We start from the raw sequence: 25,862 nt of genomic DNA, 5'->3' as shown, positions 1-25,862 counted from the left end.
CATGTACAAGATCCTAGTGATGAAAACGTGCAAAGTAAAATAACTCACTCAAGCAAGTTTGAATTGAAGTTTGAATGTCAAAACTATAAGACGCTACCTCAAAACAAAAGACCCGGTTTTTTTTTTTTTTTTGTTTTTTAAGTTCCATTTTGGGGAACCACCTGCATTTAATTCTCAACAAAAAACAAATTTGTCTCTGGTCAGCACTTTCCACATTATGTCATGTATACAGGCCCTGACTTCAACCCCGAAGCAACTGTGAAAAAATAAAAACAGATGGCATTTGTATCAAAGGACAATGAAGAGAATATGTGTATTAAAATTAATACACAGTTTATTCAGTTGCTTGTAATTAAAAAGAACTTAAATTTATACATTGGGAGGGAGATGCAAACTGTAGTCATATATTACGATGAAGGAATGACTGATGTTCTGAGTGTACAGAATCCACATAGAAATAGTGGTAATTCTTTAAATTACAGCTCTGTGACAACAATAACCACTGTTATTGAGACACACTCACAACAGGGACGAGACTAGTTGTTACTATTGTTAACGTGTCTCTAACCGAATCCAGATGAAAGACAGGCTGATTGGTTTCAAAACACTCACATAAAATCAGCCATTTTTCCCCTGTGTAATTACTGTCAGCAGTTAAAGAAACCAGGAGCTGAATTTAGAGGCTTTACCACAGCAGTGACTCTGATGTGCAGATGTGATGTGAAGAGAGGAGAAGGCCAAAAAAACGCCTCTCTCCATTGGACAGGTTCAGACAGGAGATTACAGTGATAATGTCGGCAGATCAAATGAAATCATCCTGAAACGTCTTTGGCTGTAGCATTTGGCAATTCAACAAAGAAATAAATGTAGACATTGCTGAGAGATGAACTGCAATGCATCAATCAGATGTAGAGATGAAGAAAGCGCAGAGGAAATAGAGGGAGAAGATTGTAACACAGAGGACATGACTGCAAACACCATGCACCACAGGAGGACCCCTCCTCTGTCCAAACTTTTGGATTAAAAAAAAAAAAAAACCAACACACATACATTCACACACACACACACACACACACACACGCTCTCTCTCCAAATTTCTCCATGAATCCATCTCTAAGCATAGCGCACAATCAACCAGTCAAGTAAAAAGGTGTGTATTAGTGCAAATGAAGAAACAGATTTTAAAAACACAAAGCGTAATGAAAATGGTCACGGTGTGAACGAGGGACAGAGGGCAGAGAGAAATAAAGAAATTGTGTGCCAAGTCGATGCCCCTCATAACATGCAGGATCAAAGAAACACAACAGTTTCGCCAGTTTGTGCTTGTAATAAGTCTCTACCTGTTCAAAAACATCTGCCAAGTTCATGCAAATTCTTGTGTCATGCCTGTGATTTTCCATACTTGTGTAGCGCTTAAAAGGCTAAAAAAGAAGAGCCAGCTTTTATGTATTAGAAATACATAAGGACACAGTAGTGAAGGAGTTGAAATGCTGCGTGTGTGTGCTTGAATTGAAGTCTTGAAATAAAAATTTTAAAAACCAGCAGTCTAACACATGCAGATATTAATTTATGTGAGTGTGTGTGACGCTAACGTCCAGAGCAGCAAGTAACAGGTTTGGGTTAGTAGAGTGCTTACTGTTGTTATGTGTGCTTGTGTGTGTGTGTGTGTGTGTGGTATGTGTGCGTGTGTGTGCGTGTGTGTGCGTGTGTGTCTTTGAGGGCACCACAGAACAAAGTTGAAGAACGAGTAGGAGGATGAAGAGGGAGACAATAATTGGGGAGGTGATGTTGGATGTTTGGATCATTCTGCTTAAAAGAGGCTTCACATCTTGTTTGATTGGCCCGTCTGTGCAGCGGGTCACCTTCTGGGCCACGTCTCTCTCCACACCCTGGTGTGTTTGGTTCTTCTCTCATACAACCAAATCTGGATTCTCATCTTTTTTTCTGTTTTTGGTAACAGTCCTCTGCAGCTCTCGGTGAGTTTGGCTCTGATGTCTCTTGGTTGGACTGGGCTGATTTGGTTCTTGTGGTTTTGGATGAATCCGGGTTTTGGACTGAGCCAGTCGGGTCTGGTTCTGAAGTTGTGGCAGGAAGACAGGCGGCACTGGTTGAGCTGGCAGTGTGGTTGGTTGATGTATAGGCAGAGAGTCAAGCCAGGGTTTGTTTCAAGACTTTGGCCACAGCAGTTTTCAGCAGCAGCCATACTAAGTTCACAACTCTACCACTGATGTTAAGCATTTAGAGTTTTGAAGCCGATGAATTCAAATACTAGCTGTCTCACCACAATGTTATGGAGGTTATTGTCACCTTTTGGTGGAACCGTGCCGCCCAAACTACAGTCTGGACAAACTCTTCTTCTGTGGTCCTGGGCGGATGCAGTCACAGGATGGAGACAGGAAACAGCTGAGGCTCTACCAGAATGCAGATTTCTTCACCGTGTCAGTTTGCAGCACCAGAGTGATATTCCCACACAACCAAGAAATAATTTCATCGGTTTCATTTCAAACCATCTATGCTCCAGCACTGCGACCACGTTAACAGATCCTGGGCATCACTGGATAGTCAGAGTTTTGATGAGTGTGCTGGCTGGGTGTGTCTGATTGGAAGAATAAATCTTAGTACCCACTAGGAAAAGCTGATTAATGTCAGGTCTGATTTGGTTGTTTCGGAGTCATCTTGGGTTCTTGGGTTGTGTTTCTGCTTAATGTTTAGCATCTGAGCTGGGCATTAATAACTTAGTTGTTCTCGGTTAGGTCTGCTTGGTTAAGAATCTGGCTCTGGATTAGACGTTCAGTCAGAAGAGGTACTAGATTCAGGACAGGCCAGAATGGGATGTGGTTCTGGTTACTTGTTCAGTGGGAACTACTGCTGGACTCAGGTCGGGCTTGACTGGCAGTCCGTGGAGCACCGTAGAGGGTCACTGATGCTATGTGGTTATTCTGCATCACCTGGGAAGTGGAAGTCAGGTCGTTGGTGTTACAAAGGTATGGAGTTAAAGTATTCAGAGTATTCTGTGTGCAAACAAAATGTCAATTTTCAAGGCTTTTGGTTAAAAAACACAAAAACAAAGAGCAGCAAAAAACCACAGTTAATTCAAGTCTTGTATGAATTTGTGATGCCAGTAGTAGGCTATTAATAAGAGTTTAAAAAAAATCACAGTTTCTTCTATATCCTGTAAAATGTTCAAATGAAACTGATTACATACAAATTAAGATGCCGGGAAAAATTCTGTTCCTCCTGAGTGGAGAATTTAAATAGTCATAGCTGCTGTACCTCAATAAATCTGGAAAGTGGTTATGGAGATTTCTTACTCAGTGTAATGTAGCCCCTAAGACAATCTATGTACTAGATTTTAATTAAGGCTGCATACACATTGTCAAGGCTGTAATGCTAGGCATAACTTCAGAGACCAAAGTGTTCTGACCTCAAAGATCATCCTCTGCAGTCCAAAACAGAAGGTAGAGCCGAATGGATTGGTATTATTGGCTGAAGAGGACCTGTCAAACACAAACATATAATAAAGATACTCATCTGGATACTGTCCCAAATGTCTCATAAAGTTTGCTACAGAAACCCTGCCAATGACAGCACTGAATCATGCTCACAAAGGATCTTAGACTTCTGTGATCCATATTACAGTAACTGTGCACATGCAAGATCATGTGTATGTTCTTTACCTGTGGAGCACTACAGGTTTTTCCATCGGGTGACCAAGCAGTTCCTGAATCTGATCCCACTGAGAGAGAAATAAGAGATTAACAGATAATTCAAGAGAAAACATTTTTGAGATTAGATGAAAAAACGTTTTATCCACTGTCAACACAGATTTGTGTCACAAGGTGATAGACTAGACCTGTATAAAAAGGTTGACTGGTAAAATAACAACAGAACTGTGTATAAGCTTCAAGGTGATAGTGTTAAAAAAGAACTTAAAAATGCTACTGCTAGTATTTACAGTGGCAGGATGCATTTAGATAGTCCACTGTGGATTTTCCCGAAGCAAAATCAGGGAAAATTAGGGGATATTTTTGGTGGATAAAAGTGATATCACAGGACTTTTATTATATTACTTCCTCTGTAGTAACATAGCTAGTGGAACTGTAGCTACAATTTATAACAGAGGTCATATTATCCGATTCCACTAAAACTTAATTTGGAGAAGTCTCATAATTGCCAGGTCTGGGGCAGATCAAGGCTCCAATGATCCAAAAATTACTTGCTGTAGTTGCTGCCAAACATTAACGACCCAAACAGTTGTAGACTGGAATTAAACAGAGCATTCAAAAAATGTTTGGCTAGCTTATAAAACATTATAAAATCACGCAAACTACCATGTTTATGGCATGAAATACAGGGTGCGTTGGTGATGCTGAGACCAGGTTTTAGAAGCAGTGATGCCAAAGAAGAACAACTGAAACATCACAACCCTATAATCCCCAACAAAGACATACAAAGTCTTGTAGTAGAAAGCTGAACTCGCTGAAAAAGACACAACGGCAAGACACCATGTCAAATCACAACATCCCTACACAACGCCATCTTGTGAAGATTACAACAAACCAACCTCTGACTTCAGTCAAAATGTAACCATTCTTATAAATTCTATCCATAACTGACCTTGCTGTAGGTGGTTAAGATGCAGTCCTCTGTCTGAGAATCAGTTCCTTCTAAAGTGCATGGAGACAGAAACAGAGAGACAGACATTAGATGAGAGGAGGGTTAAAAAAACATCACAGTATTCATGCTGGAACACAGAAGCCACATTCTTGATGAGATGGATTTGTAACTGAAAAATGTCTCACCTTTTTTGATGACTAGTGGAATCTTAAAGTCGCATCGATGATATCTGTGATGTGAGAGAAAACACAATCAAACGTCTGTAAAATAGGGACAGAAATGCTACAATGGCTGAAGAAAAATATAGTCAACTATTGTGGAGAAAGACAGAGGTAAAGCAAAACTGGGTAAAGGAAACATAAATAAGTCTATTCAGTAAGATATTTACATATTGAAGTTGTAATGTCCAGGGTAGTTGGTATGGAGGACAAACTTCTTAACCAGGTGAGTTGTCGAGTCAAACAGGATATCCTGAAAAATAAGAAAGCACAATTATCAAAACAACATTAGCAGTCCTATCTACTGCAGTGGGTGAGCAAATGCAGATAGAGGCAGGAGTACACCCCCACACCCATTCATATGAGGGAACTGTGCAGTGAAGCTCTAGCTTCTTTTTCAGAGGATCTAAACAGTCACTGCAGATGATCCATCTGTTTACTTTGCAGCCCAGAATGTCCAAACAGGTCTGGGAAATTAAGACAGTGACACAAAAGGTCACCGGCTGAAAAATATTCTATATCAAAGTCACAGACAAGCATAAAAAGGACACAGGTTTGACAAAGATTTTGTCCAAGAATCCAAATGAGAGAATATTTCTGTGTGATACAACTGAGAATCAGATTGTTCACTAAGTGACCAGAAAAAATAACACCCTTGTACAACTCACCAGATCAGCACATACATTACTACTATCTATCTTGACTCTTACACAGAAGAAAAGGTACAATTCAATACTTAAGCTGAATTCTGATGCAGCAACCTTGACAATATCCTTCCTCTGTTGGTTGATTGTTAAAATGATTTTCACCAAAAAGTACATCAGCATGAACCAGCTGGGCGTCCAGATTTATGACTTAATTTCTAAATTACATCAAAGATGCTCAAGTGAGTCCATTTGGTCACCTCAAACCAAACTTCCTGTGTTTGCCTGTAGCTCTAAAACAGATAGAACTATGGGTATAAAAAGCCTAAATACAAAAAGTAACTACATGCATATAACAATATAGAACACAGACACAAAGAGTACAAATGTGAACACACACACAAGTCTAGGCAGAGCATACGTACCACTCCAAGGGTGAAGTAGTTGAAGAAGTAGTCGTTACATTTAGAGGGAACCTGCTTGTGAGGTGATGGAGAGTGGATCTTCATCTAAAATAAACAAGAATTTTCTTTTTAGCTAATTAAGAAGAACATGACAATTTCTTATCATATTCAAGTAAAACATACTGACAACTAGACACATTTTAGTTAGTAAAAGATTAAACAAGCAACATGCCAAATATAGCATGTCATTGATGAACCAGTCAGGGTTTGAACAAACTATCATGATCCTACGGGAAAATTAAGCTGCAGAGAGATAAAGGCAGATGTAGATCACAATGGATCTCAGTGAAGATAAAATAAGTATTTAACAGTGAACGTGTAGTGAAAGAGTTCCTACCTTGTCCTCAGACTTGTAGAAGACTTTATGTGGTGAACCCAGAGCACCAAGTACATCCTGACAGGAATCTCCAAAGTAGATGCTCCTCTCTAGGGACCTCACTTTAGCATCAGCCATCACACCAGGACCACAGCCTCCTGCAGTCACACATAATCACACAACAAGAGATAAATGACAAACAAGCACAAACATGTTACAGCTACAGTAGAAACACAAGTTCCTGTCAGGTACCTGCAGCTAAGTCTGGGTATGTCTTTGAAAAGGCTGCATAAACAGGAAAAACACTTTGGAAACAGGTTGATTGTTCTCATGAATATCATTTTGCAGTACTTCAATCCTTTCCATAAATGTAGCAGTCCCATCCATTCCTCAAGACGCATAGACACAGAAACATATGTTACCTGCAGTGAGAAGGCGGAGTTTGAGCCCCAGGGGCCCTGCCCGATCTCTCAGGACATCCACACACTCTGCATAGATGTTGCCAAGGAAACAAGCCAAAGGCATTGCCGGAGCTCTGAGGATACAGAGAGGAGAGTGTTTGTGCCCCTTATTTCTGGGCTTTATTAATTCTAAGGTTTTGTATTTGTGTTTCTTTTATCTTTTTGTTGCTGGTGTTTTTATTCATAAATGTGTATATTATAAAGAGTAGTATATACAAACAGCAAGTAAATCTGGCAGCAATTGTCAAAGCTGTCACATTAATAGCCATTAATCAACAATCATTTACTGCTTCAAAACACTCACATATTTGTCACCATGTGAGATTAAACACTTCTAAACATTTTCTATTGTTTTCTATTCTGTTATGTTGAGCATTGTGTGTGTATGTACCTTGTTTCCTGCAGGTTGTTGCCAGTGTAGATGTGCATCCTCTTGACCATGGCCCCATGTGGAATCTGCAGGGAGGCCAAACCCAGGGCAAAGTTAGGCTGCCAAGGCAAAATAACTGGGAGTAGTACAGGACTGGAATACATTGTATTTGTACGTCCAAAATAACATACATATTAAGAAGACACAGCAAAACAAATGTTTTACAGAATGCCATTTTAACAACCACAGAAAGATGTGATGAAAATCATAAAGCACAGAGGAGTAAAGTGTCACAAAACGCACTGACTGACCTAAATACCTGTGTTCCAGTGGGAATAACTTGACTATGTTTTCACTGATTGGTGACATTACAACAACTTGGGTCTCTATCAGGTAGCAACGTTTAATCTGAAAGAGGTCCAACATCCAGTCAATAGTCATTATGACTCAGCAGTAGTTGCTTTAATTATGTGCAGATTTTTTGTGTATTTCCAAGTTGCATTCATAAGCACCAAACAACAGATGCAAAACAGCTGCAGATGCTTTATTCTTATATTACATAAAAGGAAAATCGTGGAGGTTTAAAGAAATTTGGTTTATAACCTTTTTTCTGAAAATATTTTGAGACATCCATTTGTCATCATACACACTCATGACAGAAAGGAAACAAAACACAGCTGAGTGTTATGATTTAGACAAAGAAATGCAAATCTCTTAACTCACACTAGAAGCTGAAACTACCATGTCTGCACCTGCACACAACTACAGATAGCAAGCAAGCACTAGCTGTTGTTTTGCTGAATCAAACAGAACCACTCAAACAGTTCAACATGCGCCCCTGGATGTATTGGATGGTTAATTTAATAATCCTAACGAACAGATCTGTTGGAGCAACATGCCTTAGCCAAAGTCAAACAGCTAAACAAAAAGATGTGATAAGCTGCAAAAAAACTTGTCGATGGAATATCACTACATGATTTGTCTTTACAGTAGTGAGCTGCAGAAAGGGGTAGACAGCTGAAGACATTCACAGCTGTACAATAAAGAGAGCACATAGTCCACAAGAGGCCCTGTCTAATTATACAAACCTCATTCCAAGAACAAAGGCAAAGACCTAACACATTTCTATATTCAGCAGTATGTACATACATGCAGTTTGTTTGTCTTGAAAATCTGAACAGTTACTGTTTTGTATCTGCGCTGTCTCTGAGAATTTAATGATGAATTCATGTTGCCTGAGCTAGCTTTAGTCCCTGAACTCCCTACTGCAGTCAGAATTTTTACTGCTTACATAACACTGCAATGAGTCTTTGACATCTACATCTATATCAACAGAATTCGTACTTGGTGCATTTTGAGATCTGTCATATTGTAGTTCCTTTTAATGTTTCAGAAAAGCTGCCAGAAACGTTTTGCATCCTGGGGTGTGATGAGGATCACATCTTTAAGCATTTTGGATCACTGAGATCCAAGACAAAAAACTTCTGTGCCCAAGATGAAACAAGCAGCAAGACAATCACATTCTCAACATGCATATCTTTATTCAGTCCCACAATATTTATTCTCACGATGCAGCAGCATCAAGCCAACAGGGATTCTGGGACGTGCTCAGAGCAAACACAGGGCTTGACCTGACCTCGGACTGTCTGTATAAAGGGTGATCACTTAAATTCACAAGGCTGACCCTGTTCCCTTGGGCTGTGAACAAACCACCACTCAGCTCTTTTTTAACTGGCTGGCAAGCAAATCAATTAAAAAAAAAAAAAAAAAAAAACCCTCACCTCGTATTTTGGAGCTTCATTCCAAGAGTCCAGTTGGAAGGAGAAGGACAGTCCTCGAAAGTTGAGATGGAACAACTGCTCTGCTGCATTGTAAACTGGAGGGAGAGAAGTGCAGAGGACACAATTTCATAAAGAGGAAATGTAAGATCAAAATGTATGTTTATTTGTGAGTGTGTTTTGCTTTGTAGAGTACCTCCAGGGTGTGTAGCTCCAAATGACTGGTCTATTTGCTCTATTGTGGGGGCAATGGCCTGAGAGTTGAAATGGACTCCACTGAAACACAACACACATGCAGAGTCAGTTATATCTGTTAGCATTCATATAGGCTGTACTGCATTACTTGAGAAGCTACTGCCAGTTATGTAAAATAGATTCCACCAAAAGAAAGATAATCTTAGAGACACGGCATAAGGCACACATTAATGCAGGCAGACTCCACTGTTGTAACTTCATTCACTAAGCACATGAAGGCCTATCTGTGAAGAGCTATGACTTATAGTAGAAAGTGATCTCTGTGGCAATATGAAACAGATATATAACAATAACAGCTGAGCTGGCTAACATGGATTTCATCATCCAGCCATTATTCAACAGGTTTGTAAACTCCTTCAACTTCATATTTCAACTCACCAGTATTTCAACTTGACTTTGCTCAGGTCATACACTTCAATCACCTGTCACAAAGACAAAAAACATTTTAGGGCACAAAGCAAATGGTAAGTTAAATATCATTAAACAAGACCACCTTTGCTAACTATCAAGAAGCTGTGGTGAGCTGCTACTGCTAGAAAAATATATTTTGTGTGCAACTCAAAGTTCACTCAAACCCTATTACAATTTATGCCTAATATTAACTAACATATAATAAATACGTTATTGAAAGGCAGTCACTTAAAAAGGATTTGGAACTTGAACCACACTGAGGATCTCTCTCTGAGTCTCTCTTTATGTGTCTTTGAGTTTGAGTCTCAGTGCCCACACACCACTGGCTCTGCTGCTCTCTTACAGCATCTCTTTTATATCGCCCACTGGTTTAAGTCAACAATTTTCACCTTGAGTCTCTGATTCGTGGCATCAAACAGCAGTTTAATCCCATCCTGAGTCAAGTTCAGTATGAGGTCATGGCTGAGTGGTGTCTGGAGGGGAGATAAACAAACTAATTAATTAACAGACAAGCAGGGGCGGATGTGCCCTCACACAGATATGCACATAGGCAGGCAATAGGAATCAGCTCTTTTTGCAGATGACTTAAGGAAAACAGGACACACACCAATACTATGATCGCTGTACACTATATCACGTCAGACATAAAACTGTTTCATTTAGTATCATTTATGTAGATATGAACAATTAACAAATAAACAAATAAATAATAATAACAAATAACATAAATTGAACTAGAATTTAAATGTAACCTTATTGAAACTGGAATTTTAAGAAATTTAGCTGAAATTGTTGTATAATACAAATATGTGGGGTAAAGCAGCTAAAAATTACTGCTATCACAGCAAAGCCTCAAAAATCTTGTAGAATTTGTACTGCTGCCAAAAAAGGGATTCTCACACAAGCTGATTAACATTTTTGTGTATGTGTGAGAGTGAGAGGGAGCGCATAATAATTTGGCAATCTTACCTGTTCACTGTATAGCACCTGGACATTCTTGATGATGCGGCAGTGTTTCTGAAGAATGGAGATGGCCTGGGCCAATGGCATCCCTGAAAACATAGCAATACAAACACACACATACACATATGCAGAAATGAATGAAAGCAAGAGTATTTTTTTAGCTTTAGAATTCAACAGGCAAAGAAGATACTTTTAAATGTGGTTTTTAACATTAATGAATGACTCATTGTGTCATTGTCTTATGCTGAAATGTTTAAAATGTTTTGCAATACCTACCTAAGGCGAATTCCCATTGCTCATTTCCTAGTGATCTCTCAGGCACCACCTCCAGATCCAGCATTGGCAAGTAGTGTGGGGGGGGGTAGCTCACCTCACCTCAAGACACAATGGGACCCTCTGAGGGACCCTTTCTCTCCACTTGTCTCTGCCTGATCACAGTACTGTCTCACAATAGTTTCAGCTGACTACTCTAATTCATAACTCTAGATACTTATTTTTCTAAACCTACCGAATTCATGAGTGTGAGCATCAAGCAACTACTCAATCTGTGAGTTACAGTAACAGGTTACTTCTTTATCACATGTCATATGTTCTTGACATTAAAAGGGTAAGAAATGGTAAAATGTGTTAAATATTTGAATTGATATCCACAACGCCACCTAAGGCCGAACACCTAAGGCTTACAGAAATACACAAGTTTTAAATGACAATTTAACAAGTCACCCAGCGAAGACTGACAGCTTGCACACAAACAAATTACGCAACCTGTCAGCAAACCTAAAACGCACAAGGCCAGCTGTCAGTTAACCTACTGCCTGTTTGTGGGGTTTAAAAATCGATACAGAAAAAACCCCAACCTGAATTTATTTAAAGTTAAGTCACGAAAAAACAAGCAGACAGATCGGACTTGTCCAACAGGCTTCGATTTAATAAATGAACAATAACTTGTTCGGCTACAGTGTGGTCTCCTGTGTATCCAACAGACCAAGAGCACCTGATCCGATGAAAAACAGCTAAACAATACAGAGGCACGGACAAAATTCCTCCAAGCCCGACTACTCTCACCGTTAGCTATCGTTATCTATCACTGTCGGGCGGTTACGAAAGCATCAAAGCTTGACAACAAGACTGTTTCTTTGCGCTATGGGCTAATGTTAGCTGACGAGCTAGCTGCCCCTTTCGCGTACTGGAACTTAAGTATAAATATAAATAACGTGTATGCAGATAAAACATCTAAATTCAAGACACTGAAAATTAATATTGCGGTTCAGACTGGCACGACATAAACAAAGGAAGCACGCCAAGCCGTCGGCTGTCTTTGCTGTTTTTCTTTCTTCCTTCAACCGAAGGTTCAAGCTTTAGAGCTAGCTCTTCTGCCGCTAGTACGCAAATTCAAAGTCCTCGCGATGAGACGCTTCCCTTGTTACTCATAAACTCGTCAGTTGGTAAATGCCCACCGTGTCCCTTTCTCGGGTTCAATGTGTCTTCAATGTCAGAAGCAGATAAGAGCAACACAGTGTCCAAACAACAGCAACTTCAGGCATCAACAACAGCCAGCAGGATCAGCTGATAATTCAACTTCCTGTGTACGACGCAGGTTCTCGGGTGACGTGATGACGTCATGGTCAGCTGGCTCAGTCGACAAAGAAGCCGCGGTAAACTTAATGTAGCAGCATTTCTGAACGTGTGTGACTACTTTTCTCCCTGAATTTGCCAACTTCATCACCACGAGGGAGCTCTCCTCTTCTCAGATGGCTTCTTTCTGTAGCATGTCTAGACTGTCCTGATGGAAGGAGATCTACCCTTCTTTGTCTTTGTCTGTTTTATGCTTTGTATAACAGTCAGATCAGCCTTATTTATTCACACTTCTCCAGTTGCATCTACATTTACAGGTAGTTTCAATTTCATTTATCCTGGTTTTGAGATGTCTGTCTCTGAGATTTCCAACACAGATGGAAAATCTATATATCACATTATCAACAGTTTAACCAGGAATACATTTCTAATTGTGTAGTTCCAATTCCATCAAATATTCAGATTCATAGCATTTAAATGGGAGCCTTCTTATCTCACATCTTATAATGTGTACGTTAGTTCACTCTCACATTGTCTTGGCTTACTGGCAGCCATTGTTAATTAGTAACACACCCCCACAGGTGCAAACTGCACACAGTAATAACAAAACAAATTGGAGAATAATATAGATGTCAGTCAAGTATATTTCAGTTTAAAAAACAAACACACACAATACATGAATTCATACATGTTTATTATGAAAAACATCTAACATTTTGAATTGAATATCTCATATTTCAAATTCCTCTGAGAGGACAAGCTCAACCCTAAAACAGAGGAAAAGACAGACCACACACACAGGAACGAGAAACTTACAGAGTGTGTACAAGCCACTAGATATCACAGAGTTCTTCTTTGGATCTCTAAATAAAACCAAAGTATAAATAACTTAAACAAATAAGAAGATAAACAGTTTCTGTAAAAAAAAAAAAGAAAGAAAGAAAAAAGAATTGAGATGGTTTGCCTTAATGCCTGCATTAAGAAAATTGAGGGATGGAGTATCAACTAAGATGTTTACATGGATTTACTAAATAATGGTATAATGATACACTGGGCTGGTGTGGGGTGTGGTCACCTACTTATGACAACCTAGAAATTTTACATAGTTGGTTGTTTACAAGTGATTCCTCTCTGTTGTTTAAATCCATAAAGATATATTTTCAGCTGAGACCCATAGAAGCAGAGGAGGGAATTCTGGCACAACTTCATCTACTTCCACGGTGCATGGAGAAGGGAAACAGCCTGAGGAGATAAAAACTCCAGCAACATTTGTAGTATGAAGAACAATTTCATTGTTGTTAGACTGACATGTTTCGGCTTGTGGCCTTCATCAGGGACCTAGGGACCCACAAGTCTAATGAAAGCCACAAGCTCTAACGTGTTGATCTTAGAATAAAGTTTTTCTTTATACTGTAAGTGTTGCTGGAGTTTTTTCCTCAGATTTCATGAGACCACCAATGTTTGGTGGTGTTATTTCTAAGATTCATCACCGTAGTAATAGCTGTTAAAGTAAACTTTGTGGCAGTGGACAGCTTAGCCCATTGTTGAAGTAACTTACAAAGGCCATCCCAAACCATCCTGTTTCTGACACCTACTGTACATCTTGTCTCTCATTGTACTGCACTGGTTCATATCCACTATCAGTTTCCTTTAGTCTTAATACTGGTAAACCAGTGACTGAAAATGCAGTTTTCTACCACCATTTACACTTCACGAATTACAGGTTCCCTGATCCTTAAACATTTTCTACCTCATGGAAACATAACAGCCTCTGTTAATGTAAATCTATGACAGCTTTAACCAACATGACCTGAGCCTTATCTTGGACCAATTTCATGCTCCCAAATGTTTTAATTCCTTCCTCTACTCCTTTACCTTTTCCACAGTCATTAATGCCACTTCACTTATCATCTGCTGGTTAATCACAATACCAAACTGAACCCAGACCACAAAAATCAACTACTTATCATGCTGAAGGTGCCCTTAGACAGAAAGTCTGTTTCCCACATTCTTCAACTAATTAAGCACCGGGTCACACGCTGACTTTATGGGATCAGTACAACACTCTGAGAAAAACTGAAACATTAAGCTTTCTTCCCCAGTCTCCCAAATCTCTGTGGGAAAAATATTAACTGAAGCTACCAGTAAGAAAGTTACTTTTCTGACCGTGGGTTGTCCCAGTTACATCCTCCAAAATGTCAGGATGAAAATCCTGCTGTGTTTTTTTTTGTTGTACCCTGAGCTTGACTGATTTGGCTCGAGATGCTGGGAGAATGGGGTTGTAGAAAACTTGACAAATTTGTTATCTTTACAGTTTAAACAGTTCCCTTTAGTTATTTTGCATTCTGAGGTCTTTAAAAACAATATAACCTCTCTGTAGCCTGTCAGGCTGGGATCCTGTCAGCAAATTTATTGATAATTTATCGCTTCTTTTTCACCTTTTTATTTTAATTTCAACTATTGTTTTTTTTTTTTTTTTGACAACAACAACATTTCTTTACGCCAAAAGAACTTACCGAAAATTGTTACAAACACATGGCTATCAATGTACAAAAAAATCATCAGTTTTCTTAGTTCATGTAAAGTTCAAACTTCTTAATAAGTCATACTGAGAAGAAAGAAAAGTATGAACAAAAGATTTTTCTAGGTTATAATAATTAGAATAAAACCGTTGAGTGCAGTAAATGTCACACACTGGAAAATGAAATGAGCTTCTCGTTGCACAATATAAAAACATTGTCAGGGCTTGAGTCAATCCACATTCAATGTATTTAACCCAGGAAGTGGATTTCCTTGAAGAAAAAAAAAAAACAATAAAAAGAACATTAATAAAAAGAACACATGAAAAACAAAAGCGACAAAAGTCCTCAAAACTCCCAAATGTCTGGAGACATTTTGTAATTTTCATCTTAACATAAAATAGCCTACCGCTGCTTCTACTAGTTCATAACAAAGCTGAAAGATGGACAAATGAATACATATACAGAGAGAGAAGTAATATAAAAAGTAAACATCATGACTTTCACACAAACAAAACGATAAGATAACAAAACATACCATTTCATTACACTAGTGCTGTAACAGGACAGGGAATAGTATTTAGACTGCATTTAGGCATTTCCAGTCCTTCAGTGATAAGGAATCTGTGGGTGATTGATCGATCAATAGCGTGTATAATATATAGTTGGATCTGTACCATAGACTATACAGTCTATAATCTGAGACAATAAATTATTAATGTTGATTGCAATCCAAATTTTCTGTAGCAGAGGTGACAGCAGTATGTGTATGGTGTGACTTTGAAGAGATCGTGAGCTTACGTCTTGGCTGATATCCATTTAATTAGTAGTATGTTACAACAGTATGTTACCTATCATTGCTGTCTGGTAAAAACCACTTAGCTCCAAACATCAACTTCTTGTGAGCAAAGGAAAAAGCCAAGTTTTTAAGCTTTGTGAGAATACATTTTCTGAAAAAAAAAAAAAAAAAAAAAAAAAAAAAAAAAAAAAAAAACAGAATTTGCCAGATGAATTAGGAAATTTTTCTCAGGCCATAGAGGAGCACTTGATCCTTCAGTTTTTCTGAAAAATTCAAAATCACCAAAGTCTGGAGATACATGGTTTCCCTGTACAGTGAGTCGTGTTATGACAAACCTGGGCTCTGACAAAGTTAGTTACACTTCAGATGAGTGCACAGATTGACATGAGGGAAAATGTGCCATAAGAATATGGATGCTTTGTGCTCTTTTGAGCATGCTGCTGGACACACATGATGACATAACCTTGAATCACCCACTTATTCCTGATCAAAGCGCCGTACAGAGAGTGCTCTGACGATAAATAGGTTGCATAGGGAACAACAAAGAACATAGGTAGGCCTGTGTTTGGTTTCATGCATATAAAGAAAATCCACACGGAGAACAAGACTGATTGTATCACATAGTGCAAAACCCCTTGGAAGACAAAGGACGTTTGAACTGAACCCTCCCCCCACACACACACACAAAAACACCCCATCATTTCCCCAATTGCTTCCAGAGCCAAAGATAGCGGAGTTTGCAGCAGTGTTAACTGTCCCGCCTCCAGGTTGTTGCTACATTACCTGTGATTCTACTTTCATGGACATGTCACCATAGTGATGTTTAGAGAAATAATTGAAATTATAGTACAGCAAACACTTCTGAACCCTACAACCTGGCAAACTTCTTTCTGGATGCTCTCCACACATCTTTTTAAATGTAACTTTAAGTCTCTCCCTCTTTAATCCCCTGCCTCCCTCCCCCCTCCCTCCCCTTTCCAGCAAAGTGAACTTTGGTCTCAGAAAACAGCAGGTTTCAGGAAGTGAGCTGGCTATAGTGGGGGGGTGGGGGGCATGTTCACAAATGTGAAGTGTTGCACAACACTGAACAACACATAATCAGCTGTCAGCACCTCATTTTTGATGCATGCTCTACTGGTAATCCTGACCAATAAACCCTGATCGTGACCCTGAGCCAAACAAAGCCTCCATCTCTCTTCCTCCTCCCCCCATTAATGACATCTTTACCCCCTTGCGACCCCTCTTCCTCTATTTTCAACATCTTGTATTAATAGAAAATATACTTTTGGTACTTGAAACTACCCCTGCCCATCAAATCCTTTTAGACCTGGGCAAAAAATATCTGATCTTTCCTTTTATATCTGAAACTCTCATCTGACTCAAGAAACAACTTTGTCTCTGGATGTGTCACATTTACAATATAATGCTAAATCAACTGCTCATGTTTCTTCCTCTGTATTAAAATATATTTGACTACTTTTTGCCCAGGTCTGTTGTGGCCTTAACCCTTTTAAACCCTCTTTTCTATGGCTTTTATTCACTTTCAATTCAATCAATTCAGGAAGTTTATTTTCTTCTACATTCAAATATTGAAAAAAAAAAAAAAAAGTTTGGCATGTGAAAATGATCATATCAAACCTGTTAGGAAATAATGATAAACAATTGATCTGCAACTGCAGTTTGGGTTGACTTTTCTTTTCAGTTGATTGTGTTGAAAGTGAATGGACTACCAGCCCTGGTTTCCTCCTCTTCCTCCTTCCACTACTTCCTCCATCATCATCCTCCTCAGCGCATCTTGTGCTCCACGTCAGCGTTGGCCATGTTTGAGCCAGGGCTGGGGTCCTGCTGTCGTCTGGACTGGGGAGAGAGAGAGATGGAAGGATGAAAGAGGGGAAGAGATGAGAGAGTGATGGAGAGAGGAGTGAGATTAGACAGATGAGAGGACAGGAGGAATGAGATGTGAAGGGATAGTAAGAAAGGTATTAGAGAGAAAAATACAATAAGTTAAGTACAATTTTTAAGAAATAACAAGAGTAAAGATGCATCTGAATTCCTGCTGACTTAATATCAATTACATACAATACACGTCAGCATTCTCAACATCAGTAACAGTATGGTTGATATAATGGTATTTTTACTGATTATACCAGTACATACATAATTATTAATGGCTTATAACACCCTGTAACTTTTTTACAGCCTCATTAGCAAGCAAGATTGGACTAGCATATGTAAGTCACTCAACAGGATCCTAGCTAAAACAAAATGTGACTACCAGATGTGTAACTAATCCACTTTTATCATCACCGCTCTTTAGGATTGAATGGAAATGTAAGTGTAATTTACTTAAGTGTTAAGTTTAAGGTTAACTTTTTTTAAAAAATATATAAATTTGACTGTACACAGTTTGGTTCCTAGGTTAAAAAACCTCCTCTACAGTCACAGGCTGATATAGGAATACAAAAAGAAGCTGCAGTTCCCCAGATTGCCACTAGAGGAAGCCAGGGAGCTTCATATTAAGCTATGTGAGACTGTTTACACACTTTACTGATGTTGATATTTTAGTCAAGGTAGCTGGCAGACAGACAGGCAGAGAGGCAGACAGACTGACAGACATATAAATTGGCAGACATAGCAGGCTGTCTGACACAGATAAACACAGACACACAGACACACACACACACACACCACACACACACACACACACCAAGGGATCATTAGGTCACCATTAGAAGCCATCAGCATGACAAGACTTTTAAATATATTTCATGACTAGGTACAGTGTGCGTGTGTTTGTGAGCTCGTGGCACGACCCGCTCCTGCTGTAAAAAATACTTGTGGTTATATGTTTACACTTAAGTGATAGCTGAGGGAATTTAGCAGGGGTCGGGTGAGATGGAGAAAGGGGGAGAGAGAGAGGTGAGAAAGTGCGGGCAGAGGTGAAGCAGAGAGCAGAGCAGACAGAAATGCAGACAGAGATAGTAAAGGGGTTGCTTAGTTCAACTGGAATGTAGTTTGTGTCATCTCAATGACTCACCATAATAGCAACATACACAGAGTCACATGGACACACACATACAGTATGTCATACTACCATTTTGACTCCTCACAGCCAGACTGACTCCAGCTTCTGTCTGTCGCCCCTGGAAAGCTTTCTGTTGCTTTATCAAAACTGCTGCTATCAAATATTCATGTGTGTCTCCATTAGAGTGACTTGATTTTGGATCACAATGAACTCAACTCTTAATTGTTGGCTAGAGCACCATCTGTACTTGTGTGTGTGTCCTCCAAGTCTCCATATAAGAATGAAATACATAATGGATGATTCTGCAGCATGTTCACAGCCAACATCCAGTGCCAGTGGAAGAAGTAGAGTGATGTTGATGTAGTGAGGTACAAGGTAAGAATGTGGAGGGCTGAGGTGGTGAAGAATTTGGCAGTTGAAGAGCTGCATATTTCCTTCAGGAGTTAGTGGAGATGAAAAACAGAGCTGAAAGAAGAGTGAATGTTGCCAGGTTAACAGACACACATCTCCAAATGAATGATAATGTTGCTGCCGGATAACTTGTCAGCAACTGTTTGCTCATAAGTACTTTCAAAAGTTGGCACTGTGTGTTCAAAAATGCTCTCATAAATGTAATTCTGGGATCTTGCAGTAGAAACAAATTACGAAATGATTTATATCAGGTATGATGTGGTGAGTCCCAAATGTTTTCTGCCATGTCCCCATTTGGAAATAAAAAACAACAACAACAAACAAATAAAAATGAATTTGCTAGCATCAGGGCATTTTTTACTTATTGTTTTCCAAAAGAATCTGATTCATAGCACAGGTGGAACTGATAACATTAACAGGTGATACTGATGTGACTAGTTACACCTCTGTTCAAATGTCTGCTGTGAGAGAGGCCTGCTCAGTTTCACTGCACATTATTTTCTCCTGATCATGTGTGCTGCAAGCAAGCCAGAAGAATTCCTACTAAACATATTTGTTTTAGCAAATATTCATTTATCTGTTTACACTTTACTACTCTGGGACTGGACAGATTGTAAACACATTCAATTGATGGACAAGATTTTAATACAATTCCACTATATAAAGAAAACAGTCTGCAGCAGTGTGACTGTGAACACACAGAGCTTTGAGTGTAGTGTTGGTTGTTCTAGAAGGGAGTGGTCTTTGCTAATCATAAGGGCTGGGGAGCTTTCTGTATTGATCTACACAGATGGAATCTTGCTGGGCCACTATAGACTGCTTCACCACAACTCAATACTGGAGAAGTATGTGTGTGTGTGTGTGTGTGTGTGTGTGTGTGTGTGTGTGTGTGTGTGTGTACGTGTGCATGCCTCTGTGCGTGTGTGTGTGTGGCAAACGTTAGAGTAGATCTGCTGGATCTGCGATTTTCTGAACATATGTGCCTGTACAGTATCTGAATGTGTCTGTGAATTTGTGTGTGTAAGTCAAAGCAGGAGGTCTGATGGCGATCAATACTAATGATATATTAATGCTTTCAGTGCCAGCTCATCATTCACCACCAAATCTCTTTCTGCTGAGCACTTGGAGTGTGTGTGTGTGTGTGTGTGTGTGTGTGTGTGTGTGTGTGTGTCCATGCACAGTGGAGTTAAAAGGCACACTTCTTCTCAATCTATTGCTTTTCCATCCATCATTCTGACAGGTACTTTCTGACCTTGAATGACTGGAGTATCACTGCTTTTGGATGAAAAATGTTGTAGCTGCCAAAATGACAGGGTTTCAGGAATTGAGAGGGAAATATCTTTATATTCAGTGAGCACCTACAAAAAAAAGACATTAATGTTTTTCTGCTGAGCTTTATTATAGTGAAACCTGCACAAGCCAATAAACATCAGAGTGCCATAATTTTCCATGGCAGCATTTTTAAAATCTAATTCTTACTGATCACGTATCAATAGTAATCACAGAAGTACTACAGCTACTGATAACCTTTACCAAACTGCAGGCAGGAAAAATGAATTATATGGTGCCCCCCTTTTTCCCATGCCTGGCCTTACTTAACTCACAGAACTCACAGTTCATGTCTTTCTTTGTCTCTGTTATTCTCTCTCACTCCCTGTTCTGTGTGCTGCATTTCCTCTTCTCAGCTTGATTATTATATATTATTTATTTACAACAAAAAATCAAAATGTACATTTCAAATTTAGACTGTATGTAGGTGGAATCATTTCATTTAAATTTATTCTATGGAACAAATACAAAATGAACACAGACCTGGTGACGTCTGTCTTTATCTGATAGAAGAAGTTAACTGTGCCATTGAATCACATACAGTATAGACAGGACAGAGAGATAAAATCACCAGCTAACAAGATAAAGAGAGTTATAGAGAGAGAGAGAGTCAGAAGGAGAGGTGGAGTTCAGACCACAGAAATGCAGAGGCTGAATCTGTGCAGCTATTCAGCAATGCTCATCAGTCACACCCAAAGAAACATCTCAAGGCAAACCTACACGATTGCACAGTGACTGTTGTTTCTAACGGTCTTAACTCTAACATATGGTTCACAGGGACTAATCATCTGCAAGACAATAGAAGTATTTCCATAGATTATTTTCCCAGGCTTTTATTTATTTATTTATTTATTTCAAATATCAACTTCATTTATATTCTTCAGCATTCAACATTAGACTATTTGCGCCCCACTCTATTCCCTCTGTTGCCTATCCACAATCCATACAAGTCACTACTGCTGACACGTTGATGACAACATAATAAACAGGTAATAAAACAAGCTCACACACTCAAAGCATTTCTTTGGAAAACTAGTCAAGTCTGAAATACTATGTCCATGTTTTTCTGCATTCCAAGTTCACAGTCTCAGTTTATGAATATAAGACAACAGCCTGAAAAGCACAGCCTGAGGGTGATTCATGTTCCATCCTACTGTAAGACATCGGAGTAAAAGCCCTTTAATGTCTTTCTTAACCCTGGAAATTACACCTAGAGAGAGCTGTAGAGCTATTGTAATCTGTCCTAATCAGCAAATAATACAGTATAGGTACACATATGCGCACACATTCTGGTATGGATACTAGTATTTCTGATGTGAAATGAGAAGAGCTTCTTCAGAGATACTGATTGACTTAAACTTTAATGTACTGCTTATGACTGGTATCTAATTGCTTTCTCCACAAAACTGTGTTCACTGTTGCAGAAAATGCACTTACTCAGATTTTTCCTGGTTTTGATTCTGTGCACTCATCAAAAAGATCATGCTATTGGTGGACCAGAAACAAACAAATAAAATATATGTAAATATAAGGTGTTAATTAGTGAGCATTAGAGGAGCTGAGCTGGCACAAAAAAATTTATTTTCACATTGGAGAGAACCAGGCTAGCTGTTTCCTCCTGTATGCTAAGCTAAGATAACATGAAGGCTGTTGCTTCATTTAACACACAGCCATGAGAATGACATTAATTTTCTCAGCTAAGTCTTATCAAGAAATTGAACACACATGCAAAATGTGCCTGATCTGACATTGTGGCCTTCATGTAAACTTTTTAAACAGAACTATTACTTTACTGTAGGTATTCACAGCAAACCAACTGTACGATCTAGTTAAACAATGACTGTGATGTATGAGACCAAAACATAAATTGGGACACAATTTCCATTCTTTGATGCCCAATGTGAATCTAAATAATTTTTAGCACCAAATCTAAGGACTTTTTAACACACTGTATGTGATTTTTTTTTAAATATAGTGGTGGTGGTTATATTGATTCAGCAAGAGATACAAGGTTTTCTTTTTCTCTGAGAGCCTCAGGGAAGAAACATGAGATGAGTCAGATGAAAAACGACCTTCAATAAATGCCTCTCTTTCTTTCCTGTCTTTCTGTTCTCCTGATCTGTGCTTCTCTCTCCCTTCTCTGTTCTTTTCATGTGCTGAGTTTCTGTCTTTTTTTACTTTCTAATTTCTGCAGGACCATGTGCTGCAAAGCTGTGGTAGGTCTTGATGTGTGTTTGTGTGAGTGTATCATTGTAAAACTCTGCAAACTAGCTTTGAAATGGTCGCATCTTTCTGTTTCTGCCTCTTGCAACACAAGCATTAAAACAAGCATGAGCAGACATACTATATATTCATTAGAAATGCATGCACATATGTAAAAATAAAAGCTGACTGTGGTCACAGACAGAAAATAACGGAACAAACAGGAATGCACATATACAAATTAAACACATAGACAAACACACACACGCATGCGTGCACACACACGCACACACACACGCACACACACACACACACACACACACACACACACAGGGTGGTTTAGTGCATGACAGTGTGATAGATGGTGAGAAATGAAGGACACAGACCCTGTTCTTTTCTGCTGGCTGTCTGTCTGTGTGTCATCAGTCCCAGATTTTAGAAACCACAGGGTCCTAAAAAATAAACAATTTGGGGTTCATTCGTAGGGCGTCAACTTAGGAGGGATGCCACTGATCTCCCCAAAGCCTTGCTGGGAAAGTGAGTTTGTCTCAAATAATTAAAAGCATTTGGGACAGTTATAAATTTCAAACCTACAGCATGTGAATTTATAAAATATATGACACTGCAAACAGCACAAACTGTTAAACAATTACATTGTCAAAAACTACACACAATTTAGGAGCTGATTTGGACAAATTCAGAAATAATTCTATTTTATAATGTTGTAATGACAATGTTGCATCAATTAGATTTCACTCATTTTTCAGTTATATCTAGGCACAAAGTGAGTAAACTACTTTCCCTTCTGAGGCTTTCAGGACACCTGACAAAACTGAACCAGTCATTCAATAGTTCATAAATATTAAATCAAATCAAATATCAGATTAGATTTATTATCAAACTGATCATGCACTAAACCTATCATTCAAACTGTAGAAATTCTATTTAACTACAAAATAATTGAAGCACACAACCACACATCACACAACCCTAAGCCACCCCAAGCAATAAGCAAAGAAAATCTAACTGGAAATTTGATTCTGTCGCTTTAATAAAATGGTTATATATATTATTTTATGTTATCTTATTTCTTTTTTTTGCCATTATACAAGATTATGGGAAATGTTGGTTCTTTTTTAATGAGTGTCTCAAAGTGTCCGTGAGAAATTTCAGCTGATGCTGAGAAACTCTTTGCTCAATTTGACATTTTGCATTTTAGTGAAACAATTTTCTGACTGGGTTGCAAGCCAGAAACTGTTAAAAAAATAATAATAAAAAAAAAATGTAAGAAACTTGCATATCAGAGAATATTAAATTTCCAGTTGGGTAAGTCTAGTCTTGCAAAACCAGCCCACAAACTTTAAATTTCACTTTGCTTACTGTGGTCTGCCAAGGCTCATAGGCACAGGCATTTGTTTGTGACAAGAATGATTTCATATAACTTGTACAATAGACAAAATGCCGACATGAATCCTTTCTGCATTTGATTGGCCAAATGAGCTGAATTGTCCCATTTCCAAAAGTAAAGCATGACAGGTGTTCTGGAAATGTGAAGTAAATTATTCATTTCACATTCTTGTTTTTTCTGGCCTCCAGTGATACAGAAGTGTGCTCAGGGTGTGTTCAGTACAACACTGAGTCTTCACTGTTGGGTGTGGTTACAGGTAGAAGACAACACCCATCAGTCATAATAATTCTGGTCAGAGCTACAACAGACCTGAAGTGAAACAATGTTTTTCAGTTTCATAGTATTTTTAGTCACAGTTTTGGGCTGGCTTTGCAAGACCATAATAGGTCTAGTAAGGAAGCAGGTTTGTCCTGTTACAGATGGAGCTACACAGTCCAGTAATAGTCCCATTGTCTTAGATAGCAGACATGAACAACACATTTAGAGAGACAACAGTCCCGGGCCTTCTCACCTCTAGATCCTCTCTGTGTGATCGGTCTCTGTCTTCAAAGTCTCTGGTTCTGCGTCGAGCCTCTTCAAAAGCTGCCTGGGCCAAAGCATCCTCATGCTTCACACACACACACACACACACACACATACACACACAAAGAAATTAACAGTGGGAGTGCTCTGTTTTTAATCCATGATAAAGAACTCACAAGGTTATGACAGAAGAGTAATGTATGTAAAATATATTTCCCTTAAGCAAGACAGAGATACAGACGTGGTTTCAAGAGGAAAAGAGGAAGAAGAGGCAAAAGGAGGATGTGGAATTTCTTTCTATGTGCATGCACTCATGCAGAGGTATCACTGTGTGAGAAAACACGTTACCTGTGCCCTCTCATCGTCATACTCCAGGTATCCCATCCCATCCAGTCTCTGTAGGTCGATCCAGCCTCTCCAGATCACACACACCCCATTCAAGATCATGGGGGCCTTTAAATAGACCTGCAAAGAGAGAGAGAGATAAAGAGAGAGAGATTAATGCCAGCAACAGTTAATCTGTACAACATTACTGCTGCGCTGTACTTTTTTCACATTTGAAACTTTGCAGCTAGCAATGAATGTGTGAGAGCATTTGTTTTGTTAAGTTTAAGTTCCTCTGCTCTTTTTAAGCAAATCTAATGTGTTAAACTAATAGGGCAGCACGTCATAATGAAAGTAAATGTGATTAAAAAAAAACAAAAACAGATCTGATGTTTTTTTCAGAATCACACAGGGATGCATTCACTGTTTCTCATGACTCCGGCAAAAAGACTGGCAGGCACATTGATCGTACGTTAGCCTAAGGCAGGAGCAGCAGCTTAATATATCCTGGAGTTACACACAAAATTACGGATCTTAAATCAGAAACCATCAGCTCTGTCTCCAGAATAATACAGAGCTCTGTGTTTGGGAGATGGTGCCCTCTCCCTCCTCCCCCCACTGTAACTGCTGTGAAAAAGAAAAACCACCAACTACGTCAAAACCTCTCCAGCACAATTGAGCGTTGGAATAGTAAATCACACGCGCGCATACACAGAGACACATTGATGTGCATTTACATACCATATGTGTGCATGTGCACAACTGGATGAGGTTTGTGTAACTTGTGTGTGTGTTTCCTGCTGTAACCTGTCACTCCTGTTTTAGTGGAAAGGTTAGTGTGTGTATCGGACTAAGCGAATCCAAAATGATTGAATAAAGTAAATATCACATGCCCAAAAACATTTCTTTCTTTTGGCCATTTATTTGTGCGTGTGTCTTCATTTTTATTTCCATTGCCCTGGGTCTGTGCCTTACTCAATGGCCTTATTCACACAATGGCAGCTAAAATATGACTGTGATCTTTTAAACTTGGGATGACTTCATCCTGTACAGCTTTCAGCCCTTGTTATTTATTGAAAATAAATGTCCTGTTGCTCAAGTTCTCATGTGTCTTCAGTTAAGTCTGATAATAAAAAAGTACATCAACAACATCAGCCGATCAACAGTGGGCTGCCTGCGTCAGTCCTGTTTGACCTTATCTGTCTGTGAATGAGCGAGAACATAGCAGTGAAATAGCAGTGATAATAAGGG

The 25,862-nt window shown here is 39.0% G+C and overlaps 2 protein-coding genes across 7 annotated transcripts in view; both read right to left on the bottom strand.

Annotated features, from left to right (window-relative positions):
- Positions 1-316: 316 nt before the first annotated feature.
- Positions 317-12,084, bottom strand: phaf1 (phagosome assembly factor 1). 3 transcript variants are annotated; one of them, XR_001963973.2, is made up of 17 exons: positions 10,774-12,084; positions 10,504-10,586; positions 9,924-10,007; positions 9,502-9,545; positions 9,065-9,144; positions 8,872-8,966; positions 7,112-7,209; positions 6,682-6,794; positions 6,281-6,417; positions 5,905-5,988; positions 5,006-5,088; positions 4,803-4,846; positions 4,618-4,667; positions 3,678-3,736; positions 3,425-3,497; positions 2,308-2,948; positions 317-2,075 (listed from the first exon to the last, which is right to left on the bottom strand). XR_001963973.2 is itself a non-coding variant. In XM_018703560.2 (16 exons), exons 1-16 carry the CDS (start codon positions 10,835-10,837, stop codon positions 2,853-2,855), a joined length of 1,287 nt encoding a protein of 428 aa, XP_018559076.1. In that variant the 5' UTR covers positions 10,838-12,084; the 3' UTR covers positions 317-2,852. The 3 variants fall into 3 exon arrangements, 2 of the variants coding, with proteins under 2 accessions (XP_018559076.1, XP_018559077.1); XM_018703560.2 differs by having other exon boundaries at positions 317-2,948; XM_018703561.2 differs by having other exon boundaries at positions 317-2,948; positions 7,112-7,176; positions 10,774-12,083.
- Positions 12,085-12,749: 665 nt separating this feature from the next.
- Positions 12,750-25,862, bottom strand: part of cbfb (core-binding factor subunit beta) — a 34,558-nt gene continuing 21,445 nt past the window's right edge. The window contains exons 4-7 of one of the 4 annotated variants that reach the window (XM_018703576.2): positions 24,636-24,752; positions 24,277-24,372; positions 22,744-22,809; positions 12,750-17,242 (exon numbers count right to left, since the gene is read on the bottom strand). In XM_018703576.2, coding sequence (XP_018559092.1) covers positions 22,780-22,809; positions 24,277-24,372; positions 24,636-24,752 — 243 coding nt within the window. In that variant the 3' untranslated portion in view covers positions 12,750-17,242; positions 22,744-22,779. Of the gene's footprint in view, positions 17,248-22,743; positions 22,810-24,276; positions 24,373-24,635; positions 24,753-25,862 lie in introns of all 4 variants that reach the window. The other 3 variants (XM_018703575.2, XM_018703574.2, XM_018703573.2) reach the window with 3 other exon arrangements.

Source organism: Lates calcarifer, linkage group LG10 (genome assembly GCF_001640805.2).
Source record: "Lates calcarifer isolate ASB-BC8 linkage group LG10, TLL_Latcal_v3, whole genome shotgun sequence".
Taxonomy (NCBI): domain Eukaryota; kingdom Metazoa; phylum Chordata; class Actinopteri; family Centropomidae; genus Lates; species Lates calcarifer.
The sequence above is the reverse complement of the archived record's forward strand: the minus strand, read 5'-3'. Positions and strand labels throughout refer to the sequence as shown.